At 50.6% G+C, this 18,609-nt stretch overlaps 2 protein-coding genes across 5 annotated transcripts; one reads left to right on the top strand and one right to left on the bottom strand.

The window, feature by feature from the left end:
* The first annotated feature begins 739 nt into the window (after positions 1 to 739).
* On the top strand, positions 740 to 6,272 carry NHP2 (NHP2 ribonucleoprotein). Its single transcript, XM_070415127.1, has 4 exons — positions 740 to 962; positions 1,053 to 1,122; positions 4,264 to 4,369; positions 5,013 to 6,272. The coding sequence occupies exons 1-4, from the start codon at positions 803 to 805 to the stop codon at positions 5,136 to 5,138; spliced, it is 462 nt and encodes a 153-aa protein (XP_070271228.1). The 5' UTR covers positions 740 to 802; the 3' UTR covers positions 5,139 to 6,272.
* RMND5B (required for meiotic nuclear division 5 homolog B) lies at positions 5,402 to 17,404 on the bottom strand. Of its 4 annotated transcripts, none has more exons than XM_070415123.1 (10): positions 17,343 to 17,404; positions 15,794 to 15,944; positions 11,280 to 11,425; positions 11,011 to 11,151; positions 10,102 to 10,202; positions 9,739 to 9,905; positions 8,727 to 8,892; positions 7,520 to 7,622; positions 7,276 to 7,430; positions 5,402 to 7,195 (listed from the first exon to the last, which is right to left on the bottom strand). In XM_070415123.1, exons 2-10 carry the CDS (start codon positions 15,930 to 15,932, stop codon positions 7,132 to 7,134), a joined length of 1,182 nt encoding a protein of 393 aa, XP_070271224.1. In that variant the 5' UTR covers positions 15,933 to 15,944; positions 17,343 to 17,404; the 3' UTR covers positions 5,402 to 7,131. The 4 variants fall into 4 exon arrangements, with proteins under 4 accessions (XP_070271224.1, XP_070271227.1, XP_070271226.1 ...); XM_070415126.1 differs by having other exon boundaries at positions 7,276 to 7,361; XM_070415125.1 differs by lacking the exon at positions 17,343 to 17,404 and adding an exon at positions 17,034 to 17,302.
* Between the last annotated feature and the right edge of the window lie 1,205 nt (positions 17,405 to 18,609).

The raw sequence follows: 18,609 nt of genomic DNA, 5'->3' as shown, positions 1-18,609 counted from the left end.
TGTAACTGTAGATGAGGTGGTCATGGGGGACCCCCGCCCGTGGGTAACATGTGAGCAGATCCCCGCGGGAAGAAGGAGCGGGCCACGGGCTCTCTGGGGAACGGCGTCCAGACCGAGGCGCTTCAGCGAGTGGGGCATCCATCGCTTGCCAGGAAAGAGAGAGTTAGACCTGGTGCGAGAACGAAGAAAACCGTTAGCGGCGTCAGGCTTTACCTGCACCTGGGCACAGGGGACACAACACCCAGGACCAGCTCAGGACGGGGACCTGCCCGGCTGCGCACTGTCCACCGGAGGGGGCAGACTCTGAGGCGATTTGGAACCGCAATGGGCTGATTTCGCATTCTAGCTTCCGAGTCGCAGACTCGGAGGTTTTTGCAACAAATCACGTCCCCTCAGACGTGCTCGAGCTCCCAGGGAGTCCTGGTGATGCCGAACTCCCACCAGCCCAAGCGGATTCCCAAGCCCCGCCCCTGCGTCCCCGCCTCCCTCCGGGCCCCGCCTCCCTCCGGGCTCCGCCCCGAGCCTCAGGTTTCCTCAGGGCCCGTGGTGCTCGGCCCGAACCTTGCCCCTAATCCGCTCCGCGTGGTCTCTAGAGGGATGGCCCCGCCCCTGCGGCCTAGACTCCGCCCCCAAACTGTGTATATAAGCGATTGAGCGTCAACGATTGGTCTGAGTCCGAGACCTTGTTTCCTAATTGGCTGTGGTGTTCTGTGGGTTTCCCCGGTGCTGTGATCCGGAAGTGATTCCTGCAGCGCGGGCCGCGTGGATCTTCTACTGGGGACTCCTTACCACTGCCGCTGCGATGACCAAAATAAAGGGAGATCCCGAGGGGCGGGAGGCTCAGGCGGAGGCGTGCTCCGGGGAGCGCACTTACCAGGAGCTGCTGGTGAATCTGAACCCCATCGCACAGCCCCTGGCTTCTCGCCGCCTCACTCGGAAACTCTACAAATGCATCAAGAAAGGTGCGGTGGGCCGCGGTGGCCGGTGAGGGTGCGGGTTGCTGGACGAGGCCCGCTCCCTTCCCTCCCCGCGACTGACTTATGTCATTGCAGCCGTGAAACAGAAGCAGATTTGGCGCGGAGTGAAGGAGGTTCAGAAGTTTGTCAACAAAGGCGAGAAAGGGTAAGATCCCCCTCCTGCTGGATTTTGCATTTTAAACGGTAATGAAGGTATCCTTACTATTTAGTAGGCGTTCGGTAAAAGTACTCTGACTCTATTAGGAGATAATCGAGCAGTCAGTAAATTCCCTGCAACAATCCCTCACTTCACTTACCCTAGCGTTAAGGGACACCACGGGGAAAATGAATTCCAGGGGAAGCAAATCGAATAAGCTAAATGAGTTAGGGTAGACCCCACCTTCTTTCGTTCCGCGACTATTTTACTGTCTACTCTTTTAGGCACTGTACTATGGGGAGACGATTCCTTTAATCAGGTAGTCACATCCAAACTAAAAGTTGTGATGGCTATCTATGAAGGAAAAGTATAGGATGCAGTGACTTCATTGCCCTACATCTTCTTTCCTGGCATTTATCAGAATCTGAAACTCATTCGCATTTGTATTCCTTGTATCTCCCACTTAGGCCAGTCAGCTCTATGAGAATAGGATAAAGCCATACCCCACTTTATTCCCAGAAGTGTCTTGTACCTTGTAGATTCTCAAGAGATAAATTACTGGGGAGATTTGATGCTCAGTGGGGAGTTTGACTTCGGTGGGGGCCGCTGAGATCTGAAGATACAGGAATTGGTTTGAAGGGGAGGGGCTTTGCCAGAAGAAAGTAGGCCCCAGGGCAGGAGAGGGTAGTGGTCGGCAGAAGTGTTCCCTTCTCGTGGAGCTTTGTAAACCATGGTAAGTTTAGTTTTTGTACTCAGAGCTTTGGAAGGGCGTTAAGGATTAAAGCCAGGGAGCATCAACTTTGGATAGGATCAGGCTCAAGAGTAGATGGGGACACTGAAATAGACTACTGTAATCTAGAAGAGTAGAAGGTGATTTTGATTAGGTTGGAGATGGAGAGAATTAAAGTGCTTATATCTGAGAGGACTTTTGGACATGGAGTGAGGTGGTGTGGTTTCCATTGGACAGACAAAGGGTCCACACTGAGATAGTGAACTATGGGGGAGGGGCTGGGTTTGTGTGAGAAGATCATGAGTTTGATTTTAGACAAGTTTTTGAGGTATCTTTTAGACTTGTGACCCCTCTCCTCCCCAGCATGACTGTCAAATAGAGACACGGCCAGATGGGCTACAAGCTTGAAAGAGAGAGGGCCAGGCTGGAGAGAATAAATTTGGGAGTTGTCAGGACATACTAGTAGATGGAACTTGATGCCATGACCATGGATGGGGTCAGCAAGAAGGTACTGAGTGGGCAGCCAAGGACCAGGCTGTGAGGAGCACCAGCATTTATTTTTTTAACATATTTGTATTGATTTCAGAGAAGGAGAGGGAGAGAGAGAGATAAACATCAATGATGAGGGAGAATCATTGATTGGCTGCCTCCTGCACACCCCCTACTAGGGATCAAGCCCACAACCTTGGCATGTGCCCTTGACCAAAATCGAACCTGGGGAGCCAAACCAGCTAGGGTGGAGCACCAGCATTTAAAAGCTGTTCAGCCTGGCTGGTGTAGCTTAGTGGTTGAATGTTGACCTATGAACCAGGAGGTCATGGTTCAATTCAGGTTGGGTTACATGCCTGGGTTGCAGGCTTGATCCCCAGTAGGGGATGTGCAGGAGGCAGCTGATCAATGATTCTCATCATTGATGTTTCTCCCTCTCCCTCTCCCTTGCTTTCTGAAATCATTAAAAATCCTATATAATAAAGAGCTAATATGCAAATGGTCATCACACCCTCATGCTGTCACGCCTTAATGGCTCAGAAACTCAACACTGGGGAGAGGAATGGGGACCAGCCAAGCACAAATGAGCTCAAGAGAGAGGAATGGGGACCAGCCAGGCTGTGGCCCGGGAGAGGGACAAGCTGCCCGCCTCGTGGTTCCAGGCACCTGCGGCCCAGGAGAGGGACAAGCTGCCTGCCCCGAGGTCCCAGGTGTCAATGGCTGTGCCTGCGGCTGCAGCCCAGGCAAAGCCACCCGCCCACAGTCCCCTGTGACTGCAGCCAGCCAGGGCGAAGCCAGCCCAGGTCCTGGGTGCCTGCGGCCAGCCAGAGGGAGGGAAGCCCAGGTCCCGGGTGCCTGTGACCGGCAGGAGGAGGGAATCCTGGGTCCTGGGTGCTGGGCGAAGCAGAAGCGGTTAGGGGCGATCAGGCCAGCAGGGGAGCAGTTAGGGGAGATCAGGCCAGCAGGGGAGCAGTTAGGGGAGATCAGGCAGGCAGGCAGGCGAGCAGTTAGGAGCCAGCAGTCCCAGATTGTGAGAGGCAGTTGGACATCCCCCAAGGAGTCCCGGATTGGAGAGGGTGCAGGCCGAAGGCCGGGCTGAGGGACCCTCCACCCCCATGCACGAATTCCCTACACTGGGCCTCTACTAAATAAATAAAAGCTATTCAAAGAAAAGGAGCCTGCAGAGGAGGAGAGTCCAAGAGGCAAAAGGAAAACTAGGAATGTGGACCCAGAACTTTAAACCAAGAGTTCTTTCCAGCTGTTTGCATCTCACAGATTCTTCCTTCTGTTTCCAGGGCTCCTGAGGGCCTTACCAGAGCCTGGCACTTTGCCAGCTGGGAGCCCCAGCTGAGGCTTCTCTGGCAAGCCTTCATTGGTTCCCTGTCATTCAAGGCCCATGCTTAGTCTGGCACCCAAGGTCCTTGGGTGGGGCCCTTGTCAATCTTTCTAGCCTCTTGTCTGCCCCTGTCCCCATTCTGGATTCCAAAGCCATCCCAGGCTGCCATCAGCCTGCCTCTGTATATCTGGTGCCATTTTAATTCTCCTCCTTAAATGTTTTTTCTGCCCCCTCCTCCTCCATGGTCTTCCTGATAGTCATCATTCAGCTTTTTGTTCAAGTGTGGCTTCCTGACTCCTTTCTGTACTCCAAAGAGAGCTGAGCTCTTACTCCTTGGGGTCCCTCCCGTCCTTCATCAGTCCCAGTACGATACCACTTGCCACACTTGGTGGCATTTGTTGCCAAGAAATAGAGATCGCGTCCCCAGAAGAACACAGTCACCAAACACAGATTTGCACCCTTTCAGAGGTTGGGTGACCCACATTAATAACTCCTTGAGGGCAGGAGCCATCCTATCTCTGTCCCAGTCCAGAGGTGGACTTTCAATTAAAAGAGGGAATGAACAAGTTAGAAATGACTGTTTCTGTCATTTCAGGATCATGATTTTGGCAGGAGACACGTTGCCCATTGAAGTATACTGCCATCTCCCAGTTATGTGTGAGGACCGGAATTTGCCCTATGTCTATATCCCTTCTAAGACGGTAAGGAGCACCCTCAGCTCTGATCTTGGTCAGCACTAGAGGAGAGGGTCTGGGATGGAGTCTCGGCGGTAGGCCATAGTGGAAAGTAAACTTTGGAGTTAAGATGGGCCTGGGTAGATTCTTGGTTCAGCTGCTTCCTAAGTAGGGGACTACTGGTAAGTTATCTCTCAGCACTCATATTTCCTTGTAAAATGGGAATCCCCTCCTCTGTGGCCTGTAAGAATGAAACAGAACGTATATGTGGACGTGCTCTGTCAGCTAACATGCTGCACCTATGTCAGTCCTGTTAGGTGGGCGCAGTACGTTAGAGGGGGTGTTTTAGGGATCTGGCTCCTTATCCTCACATAGCAGGAGCCAGGTCTGGGGCACAGGGAGTGGGGGATGGCAGGAGCCTAAGGGGACAGCCCCTGCTGGGCTGGAGCCCTTTCACAGTTGCCATGTGGGAATGTAGGCCCAGTGTTGCTGGACTACTTGAAAGTTTGCTGAGTGTAAATGATGGCACTGTTTTAACTGTTTTAAAAGATATTGCTGACTGAATAGCACATGTCTGTCTGCCAGATTAGGCCAGTGGGTCATACGTTTGTGACTCCTTGGCATACAGGTCGTGCGGCCTTTTTTCCAAACAGCCCTTTTTCCTCTGCAGGACCTGGGTGCAGCCGCAGGCTCCAAGCGCCCCACCTGCGTGATAATGGTCAAGCCCCACGAGGAGTACCAGGAGACCTATGATGAGTGCCTGGAGGAGGTGCAAGCCCTGCCCCCGCCCGTGTGAAGGACTTGGGCAGCAACCTGGGCACCTGCTCCAGAAGCTGTTGGGCTGGCAGGGAGCCAGCTGGCTGCCCTCTGCTGCTCACACGCACAGCATCTCCTAGTCTTCTGAGGCACGTATTTTTCCCAGGCAGCTCCAACAGCATCTTCTCCATCAGTGTTATTTCCTGTTGAGTTTCCTGGCAGTCAGTTTCAAGAATGAGGTGTGAAGGAAGTAAATGCTAAGACTAAAATGTGATGAGTCTATGGCTGGTTTTTCTTCTTCTCTTTAAATATGTTTTTATTGATTTAGAAAGAGGAAGTGGGGAGAGAAAGAGAAACATTGATCAGTTGCTTCATGTACACACCCCAACTGGGGATCAAATCCACAACCTGGGTACGTGCCTTGACCGGAACTTGAACCAGGGACCTTTTGGTGCGTGGGACGAAGCTCAATCAACTGAGCCACACCAGCCAGGGCTCTGTGGGTGTTTTTTAAAGCAGCAGCTGCTAGTGGAGCCAAGGAGTTGGTGGGCAGGAAAGTGAAGCAGACTTTCTTGCTAGAGGACCCCAAGGACTTTAAGAGTGTTCAGTGCTAATGCCTGGCTGCCAGGGCTAGTGCTAGACTCTAGCTGAGAACAAACTTTGCAGCTCACTCCCAAGCTTTCACTTCCCTAGTAGGTGGAAGCTACAGATAAGGCAGCTGAGCCCAGACCCCATGGCATGAAAACCTGTAGCCTCTGTTAGGGACACTCCCATCCCTCTTCTTCCTGCTTAAGTCTTAGTGCCATTGGGAAGCTTATGGAAGCAATTTACCCACCCATACAGGACATTTTAAATAGGATTATGCAGCTAAATACAAAACCCCAGGCCATCTTTCTTGCTTAGCATAATGGCCCTGGTAACCCAGTCCCTTCAAACATTTTAGACTTGCCCTGACCAGTTTGGCTCAGTGGATAGAGCGTCGGCCTGCGGACTGAAGGGTCCCAGGTTCAATTCTGGCCAAGGGCATGTACCTTCTTGCCGGCACATCCCCAGTGGGGGGTGTGCAGGAGGCAGTTGATTGATGTTTCTCTCTCATCGATGTTTCTAACTCTCTATCCCTCTCCCTTCCTCTCTGTAAAAAATCAATAAAGTATATTAAAAAAAAAAAAAAAAACATTTTAGACTTAAGGTATCTTCCTGCTCTCAAGACCCAGCACAGGACTCAGTATACATAGCAACCAGGCTTCAGGTGCCTTGAAATAAACTGGAAAGAGCTTGAGCTTCATCTGGTTTAAACTCCAAGCTCTCCTTGACAAGCTGTGAGCCCTCTTGTACAAGTCATTTAATCTTCCCAAATCCCCCTGCCCTGATTTCTAACCTGGAGGTAATGAGATTTTATGTATGTAAAAACACCTTCCCCAGCGACTGAAATCTCCCGGCTTTTTTGCCTAATCAGAGATGTAGACTGGGTTCTTCCTGACTGGGCACTGTGGCTGGCATGGTCCCACCACCAGGAGCAGCAGCCAGGCCATGTCAGTACCTGTGTGCAGTGCACATATAATTGCGGCAAAGGAAGGAGAAGGCCTGTGAATATATTTGCTCAAAGTTATAAAAAAATGGCATTCAGTTCTACCCCAGAGTATTTACTGGTGGATGATGGATACAGACAGTTGTAAGGCTGTACAGCGGGAGAAGTGGATAGGGCGCTGGTATGGCAATAAGACCTGGCTGAGGGCAGGGATGAAAGACAGTTGCTGCCGCCACCCAAGTCCTCTGCTCCTCTGTCCATTGCTACTAAGTCCGTGGCAAATATAAACGGAGACAGCAGGAATACAGAGGCCAGCATCTCCCTGCCCTTGCAGTCAAGGAGCCAGCTGCCCAGTGCAGGTTGGTTCATCTCCCTCCTTGGCCCCTACTGTGGCACTCAGGCAATTCTGAAATGAACCACAATCCACTGAAGCCAACCACTCCAGTGAGACGGCAAGTCTCATGGGTGAAAAACATCTTTAAATAAAGCTCCTTCCAGGCAGGAGTCAGAATATGATGCGTTTCCCATCTGCTGGGTTCTGCTCCATGGGACAGTAGGGACACTTCAACCTGCAAAGGGGGAGAACCAAGAATGTCTGAGAGGCTGGCTAGCAGGAGAGCCAAGCAGGAGCAGAGCACAGGGAACTTACTTTCCTCCGTTAATGAGCTTGTTGAGTGCATCTCGGGAGATAACGTGGCCACAAATGAGCTTGATGGGAGGGTTGGAATCTGACGTCTGCTGGCGAAGGATGGGGCAGGCGAACACTGAGTGGTACCAGCACTTCATGCCTAGTTCAATCTCAATCTGGGGAGGCCAGCCAAGGGATGAGTCCCACTTCCTGCCGTGGCTATCCCCAGTGCCTTCTGCCCACACCTCCCTCAGCCAGCGCTCACCGGTAACTCATCCTTGTGACTCCAGACCCCTGTGCACTGCCTCTGCTCAATCACAGCTTTGATGTTCATCAGCACGGGCAGTGCCACACAGCCAGAGGCAAAGCTGCAGAACAAAGCAAGGGCTACAGCGGCCAGACCAAGACCCCAGCAGACAGACAAAGGACCTGCACACTTGCCATCAGCATGGGACTCGGGTCAGGGTTCTAAGTTGGCACATGGTCAAATCAGTCCTTGAGAATCAGGTTGCTTATAAAGTGCCACATATGTAATTACGTGTCATTCTAATGCACCCTCAAACTTGAGAACATACAAGAGAGACAAAAGGAAGATCCAGGGGGCAGGTATCTGCTCATCCAAACCACTGAAAAGTCCTTGGTGTGACGGGGACAGTGATCTGTTTGAAAGGGCCCCACTCTGCTGTCATAATGCACCCCTATAACTGGTTATCAACTGGGGCAGTTGGAAACGGGACAGATTTAGACCTCACCATGATCTGGGTGCGGTGGGAGCGAACCGGCTGGAGCCTTGGGTGCTAAATGGCTACGATGCAGAGGGCTGTTGTGCTGTGTGAGCGGCAGATGGTGTTCCTGCTGGGAAATACTGTCCTATAATCAGAGTCTACCACACAGTGGAGCATGAGATTTCACAGTCAAAGTAAATGCACTGTGACACTATCCACTATGGTGTAGTGAGTGGCTCTGGGGTCAGGTCCATATGCCCTTTAAGTTAATTCATGTCTTGAGCCTCTGTTTTCTCTTCTGTGAAGTGAGTACCTCTAATCCTAGGTCACTGAGGAGTCATGAGAAGAGCATTACTATACAGGAGCCTTCGAGTGAAAACTCTCAGAAGCTGTAACTCAGTTACTCAGATCTACCAGAGAGGAAGTGGTATTTGACAGATGAGGCTGAGAGAAGGCTTGTGTGGAGGGTCTTGTGATAATCCAGCTGTGAGGTGCAGGCAAAATGGGGTCCTCATTCAAGAGACCTTACAAAATAGGAACCTTGACCCTGCTACTAACTTCATGGTGACCTTGGACCATAACTCTTCCTAATCTCAGTTTCTCCAACTGTGGACACAAGTAGTTCCTATCTGGAAGATGGACTTAGAGAGCCAGTTTAGGTCTGTTCCCAGCACATGGCCCAGCCTGGGTAAATTGTTTCCCTTGAAATCCAACCACACTCTGCCCTGCCCACAGGGCTGGCTGTACCTGACACTAAGGGGCGACTCCACAGAAAGCCCCAGCAGGGAACAAGCATCTCGGGTAAAGGTCTCACAGATCTCAGCCCAGTGGCTGGTGTCCAGGAGGTGGCAGTAGGGCGACTTCTCCAAGCCCAGCCGGAGGTATACCAGGCTCCCCATCATCACCTGGATCTCTGCAAGGCAACCAGGCGCAGCTCAGCACATATGCAGGACCAGGGCACAGGAGGCAGCCGCTCCTCAGGGCTGGGTACCCAGCCCCAGGGACAGTACGGCTGTGGAAGCAGGATAGGGAGCAGGCTGAACACCAAGGCTCTGGGGTGCCTGGCCTGGCCAGGCAGGGACTGAAATGTCTTCAGGCACAACTGGTTTTCCCTAAAACCCAATGGAGCTGTCTATGTGGGACCAGGACAGGCATCACCCTGGTTCTCTTCTCATCCTTCAACTGCATCAGGGAATGAATCTCAAATCTCGGGGTGGCACTCACGTCTATTTTGGAACACTAGCTAATATCTCTTTCTAAAAAACTTTCAAGAGGCATCTAGCTAAAATTTAATAACACTGATTGGCTTTCATGTTTACCTTTTAGTAAAATGTGAAGTAATAAATATGAAGGGAGCTAAAAAAAAGTTACTAGCAGTATGGTGGCTACTGATGGGGAACATCTGGAAGGTGAGACAAATGACTGAGGTTTAGAAATCGGCATGTGAAGGAAGAGGGCTCAGGCAGGGACCTGCAGAGGAGGTGCTGAGGCAGAGCAGCATGAGGGCAGGCGTGGCATGGCACACATAAACCCAGGATGATGTGTGTGTGGGTATGGCACAAAGCTAGTGATGGGGACCGGAGCTGGTTCTGAGATGAAGCTAAAGAGTGTGACAGAGACAGTGGAGGAAGAGCCTTGAGTTTGGAGTTCACCTTGGAGACAATGAAGGAGGGCTGAGAGTTCTCAGGCTAGAGCAGCACCCTGGGTAAATGCTGACATCTGCCAGAGCCCAGCAGCATCTACTACCCTGGGCACTTACCCCGCTGGTGCAGCCGAGCAAAGGGCTGGAAGTGCCTGGCATAGCTGAGGGCCTCCAGCTGCTTGTCAGGGCCACCAGCCAGGAGGTGAATAAAGTACAGTCGGTGCAGCTTGAACTCCAGGGAGCTGTTAAGCTCAAGCAGACGCTGCCTGTGGGAGATGGCCCATCTGGAAAGAAAGGGGCCAGTTGAGTATGGAGCTGGTGGGATGAAAGAAGAGCCCCGAGGGAGCTGGGACAGAGGGGTGGGATCCAAAAGCCTAGGTGAGGCCACAAGACAGAGCTGGAGGTATGTCAAGTACATTGGGTGAGGTGAAGACCACAGACAAGCCCTGCCCCCTGCTGTCCCACCCAAGGCCCACTTACTCCAACGCCGGTCCCAGGTCATGTTTGTGCAGAGCTTCCAGTATTCGATTCAACTCCAGGAAAGGTTGCTTGAAATCCAAGTCCACGTTCAGTGTAGATTCCTGTGGGGAGAGCATGATCCCATCACTGGATCCCATCACTGTTTCCAAAACTCTGTTCTAATAAAACCTCATCTGTCTAAGACAGGCTGGAGACCTTGCATGAGGAGCTGTGGTCTCCTGCCACCCACCTGGCCCCTCTTATTTCCAATTCAGTTTTGGGAAGTTGAGTGCCACACACTGGCCTCCCACAGGGCAGACTATACCCTCACCCAGGTAATGGAGACAGTCCCTTCCAGGCCCTGTGTGAGTAGCATGGTGAGAAATTATTCCTTTTCAATCCTCTTAGTTACTTTAAGAGAAAGGATATTTTACTTTTACTACCAGTGTGCTTTAACACCTAACAGTGCTACTCTGTCATTTTACTAATCTCCCTTTTTAAGAAACTAATCATTTTACTAGTCCCCCTTGACTCAGAACACTGCCTGGCAACCAACCCTACTTAGAAATTAATTACTTCACTTTTCACTGTATTTATTTTTAATTTTTTTATTTATTGATTGATTTTAGAGAGACGGGGGAGAGAGACATCGATTTGTTGTTCCACTTATTTATGCATTCATTGGTTGATTTTTATATGTACCCTGACCAGGGATCAAACCCACAACCTTGGTGTATCAGGAAAAAGCTCTCTAACCAACTGAGTTCCCTGGCCAGGACTCATCGAGCTCCCTTCTATTTATGGCAGGAGACCTGATTTCCTTTCTAACATACATTTATTTCAATAATAACAGGAATGTATTATAAAAAAAAACTATTGAGTAGAAAACAGAACAGGCAGGTCCCAGCACCTTCCCCACCGAGCCATTACCTGGCACAGCTCCTCGGCCACACTGAGCATGCCCTGCTGGTACAGGTGCTCCACGATGGCCATCTGCAGGATCTGCTGCTGCTTCTCCCGGGAGTCCCACACTGCATCGGAGACTACACCGCAAACCTCAGAGTCAAAGTTCTGACAAGGACGAGAGACAGGGCCCTGTGACTCGGCACTCTCATTCCCCACACTTGCTTTCCTGATAAGCCCTAGGACATACCAAATCCAGGTGTCCCTGTCTACACTCCAGGTGCCCACACGCTCACCCTGTCAATGGCTTTGCCCACTCGGGAGACACTGCTGTGAATGTCCTTGTGGTCTGAAGCCAGTTTCTGCACGGTGTCTTTGATCTTCCGGCAACACTGGGACATCACCAAGGAGAGGGTGGCTGAGAGAGGGGTCCCCTGGAGGGCTGCAAAGAAACATTAGCAGTGAGTCAGGACACAGGAACAGAACTTGTCTCTGTTTCGTCTACCCACAGAGGCCCAGGAGGCAGCCCTGAACTCCAGAGTGACTCAGCTTCTGACTATAGCTAGTTTGGCCTGCGGACTGAAGGGTCCTGGGTTTTATTCTGGTCAAGGGCTCATGCCTGGGTTGTAGGCTCCATCCCCAGTAGGGGGCATGCAGGAAGCAGCCAATCAATGATTCTCCCTCATCCTTGGCTCTCTCCAACGTCTCCCTTTCCCTTCCTCTCTAAAATCAATAAAAATATATTTTTAAAAAGACTCAGCTTCTATTTCAGGACCTGTCAATTTTAAACTGCATGACTTCATTTCTGTCTTCATTTCCTCATCTATAAAATGGGGGAGATAGCACCAGCTTGTAGGTTGCTGTGAACTGAAGATGATTTGGCACTTACTATGGGTAAGTACTTTATTTCGGCTCATTTAATCCTCACCCTCGTGCTGTGCAGTGGGCACTATTAACATCCTGTCCTATAGCTGAGGCAGTACCTTGCCAGGTGACAGCAGTGATAGATTTAAAGTCTGTGATCCTCCCCACCACACTGATGGCTCTTGATTATCTTGAGTGAGATGCCCTGTGTGAGAAGGCTTTGAACCTTAAAACATTGTCCTCACAGTAATGCCTCTTATCAACTAGAGGACACCAGGTGGGCCAGGGGCTGCCAGGGAAGCTCAGGGATTCCTGGCTCAGGACTCCAGCTCGAAGTGGTTTCTACCTCATGGCCTGGGTAGAGCCAGACCAACCATCAAGAGCAGGTGAGACTTGGAGGAGAAGAGAGCAAACTGGGCATTGGACCCATCTTCGGGCCCAGCATCTATGCCACTTCTCTAGTTGCATCACCTCGGTTCAGGGAAGGAATGTGACCAGAGAGGGCCAGGGAGACTTGCAGCTCCTGAGAGCAGAAGCCCTGGAAGAGAGATGCATTCTGCCAGGCTGCTGAACAAACAAAATGTGAACAGGAGCTGTTGGAGCACATGGGCATCTCGGGGGAGCAGGCTCTGAGAATGAAGCCAGTGTGGACTGAGGGATCACACGGGTACCTGAATGCAGCAGGGCCTGGACCCTTCAGTTACCTGAGCCCATAAATCCAGCTCCCCTTGGTTTGTGTGTATGTTTGTTTACACTAGTCTGAGCTGGGTTTCTGTCCTTATAAGTGAATGAGTCCTGAAAAATTCAAAAAGGAGGTGGTGGCTGGGCCACCCATCTACCCCAGGAAGACACTCCACTGCCAGCATCAGCACTGCTCTCCGAAAGCCCAGCTTGCCACTCTTTTCTCGCATTTTGCTCCCCGCAGGTCACAGAGGGCCACCCTGCACATTCTCTAGCCTCATCCTTTAGAACAAAGCAACACTCTTAAGAAACCAAAGCCTTTTTAACCTGGAATCCCCCAATTTCCACTGCCAATGACCCCACAGACAACCATTAGTCCTGACAAATCCCCATCTGAGAAGAAACCCTCTCCCTGTGAACACACTGCAGCCATAGCCACCTGTTAACCAAGAGCACAGACAGTGTAAATGAGTTTTGGACCAGCAAAAGAAAAGTGTTTCTTCTACACAGTTAACAGAGTCCATCAAAAGCATGGCACAACCGCCCTGGCTGGTGTGACTCAGTTGGAGTGTCATCCTGTGTACCAAAAGGTGGTGGGTTCAATCCCCACCACCCAGGGCACATACCCAGGTTGCAGGTTCGATCCCCGGTCAGGGTGTGTGTAGGAGGTACCCAATCAATCTCTCTTTCCCTTCCTCTCTCTGAAATCAATTAAAAAAAAAAAAAAGCATGGCACAACCACATAATGGTAAGAGAATGGGGCAGAATCCCTATATACTGATACAGAATACTCCCCAAGACAGACTGTGTAGGGGAAAGAGCAAGGTGCAGGAAACTATGTGCTTTATGTTCCCTGTGTGTGAAAAAAAGGAGGGGGTGTAAACACTTCTACATGACATCTACGTGTGCACACAGATGCTGCATAGAAGGGCACCTGAGAAACAGAATGGGATGACTATTGGAGAGAGGCACACAGAAATCGGGAATCAGGGGTGAAAGGGAGACACTTTTCACTCTCAGCCTTTTTGACCTCAAAGTCTTTTCCATGTGCATACATTCATTTTTTTAAAATCTTTATTGTTGAAAGTATTACATATGTCCCCTTTTTTTCCCCCATTGACCCCTTCTAGCCCACACCCACCTGCACGCATTCTTTAAGAAATAAAAAGGAAACAGACTCTACTTTGTAGATTTGTTTTTCTCAGTGGTACTAAGTATAGCAACTCTGAAAATACTCTCTATATATTATAGAAATTGAGCAGATGAGAAATGTATCAGTAGTCAGTCTTCTCACTGTTGGAGAAGAGAGATGCAGCTATGAATGGGGGAAGTCTGGGAAGAACTCTGTGATACAGAATTATAATTGAAGGCATCATTGTAAATGCATTGCCTACAATATACTAAGACAGATGGATGGATGGGAAGGAAGGAAAAAGATCTATTTGCTAAAAAAAAAACCTAAAAACAATGACAACCCAGTAACAACCTAGATCATGGTTTCCAAATACCATTTCCCACCAAAAGAACCATGGCTATTTGCAAAAATTACTGATTCCAGGTAATATCTTATTGTGCCAGAAAATAAGGGAGTGCTGAAAAAAATAAATAAATAATAAATTTAAAAGATAAAAAAGGACACAGAGGTGAAAGAAGAGTGCTGAGATAAGTGAATATTCACACGTATACGAATTAAGCTGAACCTTACACCATACACAAAAATTAACTCAAAATGGATCAAAGAGCAAGTGTAAAAGCCTAAACTATAAAACTCAGACAAAACAGAGGTGTAAATCTTCATGATCACGGATTGGGCAGTGGTTTCTTAGATATGACAATAAAAGCATAAGCAACCAAAGAAAAAATAAAGTGAACTTTATCAATATTAAAAACTTTTGTGCTTTGACTGTCAAACCTCAAAGGGAAGGCAGGGGAGGTAGGTGGCTGGGAAGAGATCTACCAAAGAACTTGTATACATATATGCATAACCCATAGACACTGACAATAGGGTGGTGAAGGCCTGGGCCCAGGGGCAGGGTGGGCTAGAAGGGGTCAATAGGGGGAAAAAGGAGACATATGTAATACTTTCAACAATAAAGATTAAAACACGACAAAGAAACAACAAACAAAAATAATAATAGAGTACCATTTGTTCATAAAAACAACAACAACAACTTTTGTGCTTCACACAACACTATCAAGGTGAGAACAACCGGGCATGTGCCCTGACCGGAAATCAAACAGTGACCTCCTGGTTCATGGGTCAACACTCACCCACTGAGTCACATCAGCTAGGCTATAATTTATTTATTTTTTTTAAAGGGAAAAAAGTTTAATGAGTTACCATATGACACAGCACAGAAAAAAGTAGCTATTCACTCGACAACAGGGATGAACCTTGAAAACATTATGCTAAGTGAAAGAATACAAAATGCCGCATATTGTCTGATTCCATTTATTTTTTTTATTTTAATCTTCACCTGAGGATATTTTTGCCATTGATTTCTAAAGAGAGTGGGAGGGAGGAGGGGAGGAGAGAGAGAGAAAGAAACATCTATGTGAGAGAAACACATCCACTGGTTGCCTCCCACTTGATGTACCCGTATGGGGGCTGGTGAACCTGCAACCTGCAACTGAGGTATGTGTCCTTGACTGGGAATTGAACCTGCCACCCTCCAGTCACAAGCAGCTGTTCTAACCAATGAGAAAAACCGGCCAGGGCTGTACAATTCCATTTATATGATGTGTCCAGAATAGGTAAGTCCATAGAAAGCAGATTAGTGGTTGCCAGGGGCTAGGGGAGAGGGAGGAATGGAGGAGTTATTATCTCTTTTGGGGGTGATAAAAATGTTCTGAAATTACATGGTAATAATATTTGTACAACTCTATAAATACACTAAAATCACCAAACTGTACCCTTTAAAGGGTTTTTTTTTTTTATATGAATCAGCTCAATTTTTTTTTTTAAAAAAAGGACATAGTAGGGAATACCTCTGGGCAAATCTAACACAATTTGAGCATCAAAATGTATAACAATAATGCAGTATAACCCATTGAATAAGAATTCTAATTATAAATAACTATATATAACTATATAACTATATATATATGAAGGGAAAGTTTCTTATAGGTTGAATGCCAAGGAATAAATATATAAGAAATGATAGAGCAGGAAAAGTCACCCTGTTATTAAGTAGCTTTGGGGTATCCTAGGCCCACAGGGAGGCAGGAATGGGGCTCTGGGGTTGAGGCGGGGATGGACACCCACCTGCACTGGCCAGCTCAGCCCGAAGCTGTCCTACGTAATGCAGCAGCTCCTCCAGGCTCTGCTCGCAGTGCTGCCCGTAGGTCAGGAACTTCTGTAGAACCTTGTCCACCTCTCTCTCCACGCTCTCACACTGCTCCATGGTGGTCTCTGCCTGGGGGCAGGAGGAGGGTCCAGTGTCAAGCCCCACCTGGGGGACACAGTGGGGAGGGCTCCCGGATTCCCCTTACCACACCCATATCATATAGCAATGCTCAATCATATAGCAATGCTCAGAACTGCCCAGCGTAACATATCTGTCCACAGCTCCATCCCCCTAGCCAGGGTGCCCACTGGAGTGTGCAGGCAGGTGTGAGGGCAGAGGGTTTTTGAATCATGGTGAGAAAACTCTGTTTCCAACTGTTTTCACTCTACAATCCTTGCTCATCTCTCTCTCTCTCTCTCTCTCTCTCTCTCTCTCTCCCGTTTTTAATGTTTTTACTGATTTTGAGAGAGAGAGAGAGAAACATCAACCAGCTGCCTCCTGCACGCCCCTTACTGGGGATCAAGCCTGAAATCCGGGCATGTGCCCTGACGGGAATGGAAAAGGTGACCCCCATGGTTCAAAGGTGGATGCCACACCGGCCGGGCCACACAAGCCATCTTTCCCTTCCTTGACTACATTCACTTTATTTCTGCCTCAGGGCCTTTGCACTGGCTGTTCCCTCTGCCTGGAACACTCTTCTCCCAAATCTGTTCCATGTTTGGCTCCTTGAAGTCTCAAACTTCATCCCTTCAGAGATGGTCTCCTAGACCCAGTACCCCTCTGCCCCACCCCCACCCATTCACTCTATCATCTCACCCTGTTTCTTTTCTTCCTTACAGATCTCTAGTTGAAGTTTCCTTTTTTTTTTTTTTTTTTTAATTTCAGAGAGGAAGGGAGAGAGAGATAGAAACACCAGTGATGAGGGAGAATCATTGATTGGCTGCCTCCTGCACGCCCCCTACTGGGGATCGAGCCTGCAACCCGGACATGTGCACTGGGAAAGGAACCTGGAACCCTTCAGTCCGCAGGCCGACGCTCCATCCCTGAGCCAAACCCGCTAGGGCTGGTTGAAGTTTCCATCTTTCTTTTGTCATTAACCAAAACTGAGGGGGCGAAAAGGCCCACTATTTTCCCTGGAATACAGCCCCTGCTGGGAGTTTCACCTGCGTTAACGCAAATGACTGTCAAACTCTTACTCATGCTCCACAAGACCCTGACCTAATGCCCTGCCTGGCCCCTCAGCCCAGCCGGGTCCCAGCCGGTCGCACTAGGGCGGGACGTCTGAGTTCGAGCGATTCCCCCGACAGAAGCGGTTCCTCGCGTGTCCTGGGAGTCTGTGGGGCTCCAGTTCTCGGCCGGGGCCCACGACACGGAGCAAACAAGTCCAAGGGCGGACTGGGGCGGAGACTTAGTCGGGGGGCTTCGGGGGAGGCCCGAGGCCTGGGAGCCCGGCCGAGCTGCCGTCCGCCGGCCCCTCCGCGCCTGCCCGCGGCCCGCACCTCCAAGCCGGGACACCGCGGCTCTCACCTGCTGCTGCTGCCTGGCCCCGGCTTCCGGCGCCCTGTCATCGGACCGGAAGCCGCGGCGGTTGCTCCGCGGATCCGGACTCGCCCACTCGCAGCTTCGCGGAGGGGTGGCCGTCCCGCAGGGCCGCGGCTCTCCGCCTGGGCGCCGAGCCTCACCCTCCCGCGCGCCCAGAGTGGAGTCGCCCACAGAGACGAGTGGAGGCGGGAAGCCGCACCCCCAGCAGCCCGGGCGACGCCGGAGCCCCAGCGCCCGAGGCTGCAGCTGGACCTCTACCCTCCGCGTCTGCGGGAAGGGATCGGACCCACCCGCTCGCTGGCCCGGGAGGTTTGGGGGTGCATGGGGCTGGCGGGGCGGCTTTCCTACCGGGAAGAAGCGCCTGGCCCGCCCGCCCGCCCCCCACAACTCAGTCCCAGCGCCCCGCTTCGCGCTCTGAAGCCCTAAACCGATGACTATTCAACTCCGCCCCTCGCCTTCTGCCCTCACTCAAAGGAGACTACCCCTCGGCCAGGGTCCGACAGGCTCTCCCGCGATGGCTCCTTGGTGCTCTTTTTGACACATCAGTGATGTTTTTTTTTAAAGTCACTTTTTTTCTGTCCCTAAGTCAGGACTTAACCTACTCATTGGGCATTCAAGAGGATTAGACTGCTGGGGTGAGGTACCCAGTCCCTGCTCTGCCGCCCCCCATCGGTCGCCCCTCCTGGGCGAACGGGGGGAGACCGGGTTGCACAACTGTCCTGAAGAGGAAGGTGACCCCAAACCCAGGCCGGGACTGAATTCACACTCCGCCCAGAGCAGGGGGCTGCTCTCAGGGGCAGGGCGGAGGAGCCCCCCTCCCGTCCACAAGCTTGGAGACCGGAACTGGAAACGAGCCCCAGCCCGCCGGTGTGGCTCCGCCGGGGAGCGGCGACCTGTGAACCAGGAGGTCACGGTTGGGTTCCCGGTCAGGGCACACCCTGGGTTGCGGGCTCCGTCCCCAGTAGGGGGCGTGGAGGAAGCAGCCAATCAATGCCTCTTTTTCATCATTGTTTCTTTGTCCTCTCTCTGAAATCAATTAAAGAATAAAGGGGAAAAAAACCCGCCCAAGAGACAAGGCTTGGTCTCGGTTTTGGTTTTCCTGACTTTCTGCTCCCTTTCCGTGTCAGTCTCATTGCAGAGCAACCTCCCCCTTCAACCCTCCAGGCCTCCTCCCCAGCCTTCACCCACAAGCACCCTTGCACAATCTTGTTTGCTTTCTGTATAGCACTTGCAAAATGCTATTTTTTTTAAA

The sequence above is a fragment of the Myotis yumanensis genome, unplaced genomic scaffold, assembly GCF_028538775.1.
Source record: "Myotis yumanensis isolate MYYU_CA2020_CCGP unplaced genomic scaffold, mMyoYum1.0.hap1 SCAF_5, whole genome shotgun sequence".
Lineage (NCBI taxonomy): Eukaryota > Metazoa > Chordata > Mammalia > Chiroptera > Vespertilionidae > Myotis > Myotis yumanensis.
The sequence above is the reverse complement of the archived record's forward strand: the minus strand, read 5'-3'. Positions and strand labels throughout refer to the sequence as shown.

What these genes read in the sequence shown, in the direction of transcription:
- NHP2 (XM_070415127.1), top strand. Translation starts at nt 803, where the DNA reads ATGACCAAAATAAAGGGAGATCCCGAGGGGCGGGAGGCTCAGGCGGAG. An exon ending in CTACAAATGCATCAAGAAAG is followed by an intron (nt 963 to 1,052) that starts GTGCGGTGGGCC and finishes ATGTCATTGCAG; the next exon opens with CCGTGAAACAGAAGCAGATT. An exon ending in TCTATATCCCTTCTAAGACG is followed by an intron (nt 4,370 to 5,012) that starts GTAAGGAGCACC and finishes TTTCCTCTGCAG; the next exon opens with GACCTGGGTGCAGCCGCAGG.
- RMND5B (XM_070415123.1), bottom strand. Translation starts at nt 15,932, where the DNA reads ATGGAGCAGTGTGAGAGCGTGGAGAGAGAGGTGGACAAGGTTCTACAG. An exon ending in TGGGCAAAGCCATTGACAGG is followed by an intron (nt 11,152 to 11,279) that starts GTGAGCGTGTGG and finishes CGTCCTTGTCAG; the next exon opens with AACTTTGACTCTGAGGTTTG. An exon ending in TGCTCGGCTGCACCAGCGGG is followed by an intron (nt 8,893 to 9,738) that starts GTAAGTGCCCAG and finishes GTTGCCTTGCAG; the next exon opens with AGATCCAGGTGATGATGGGG.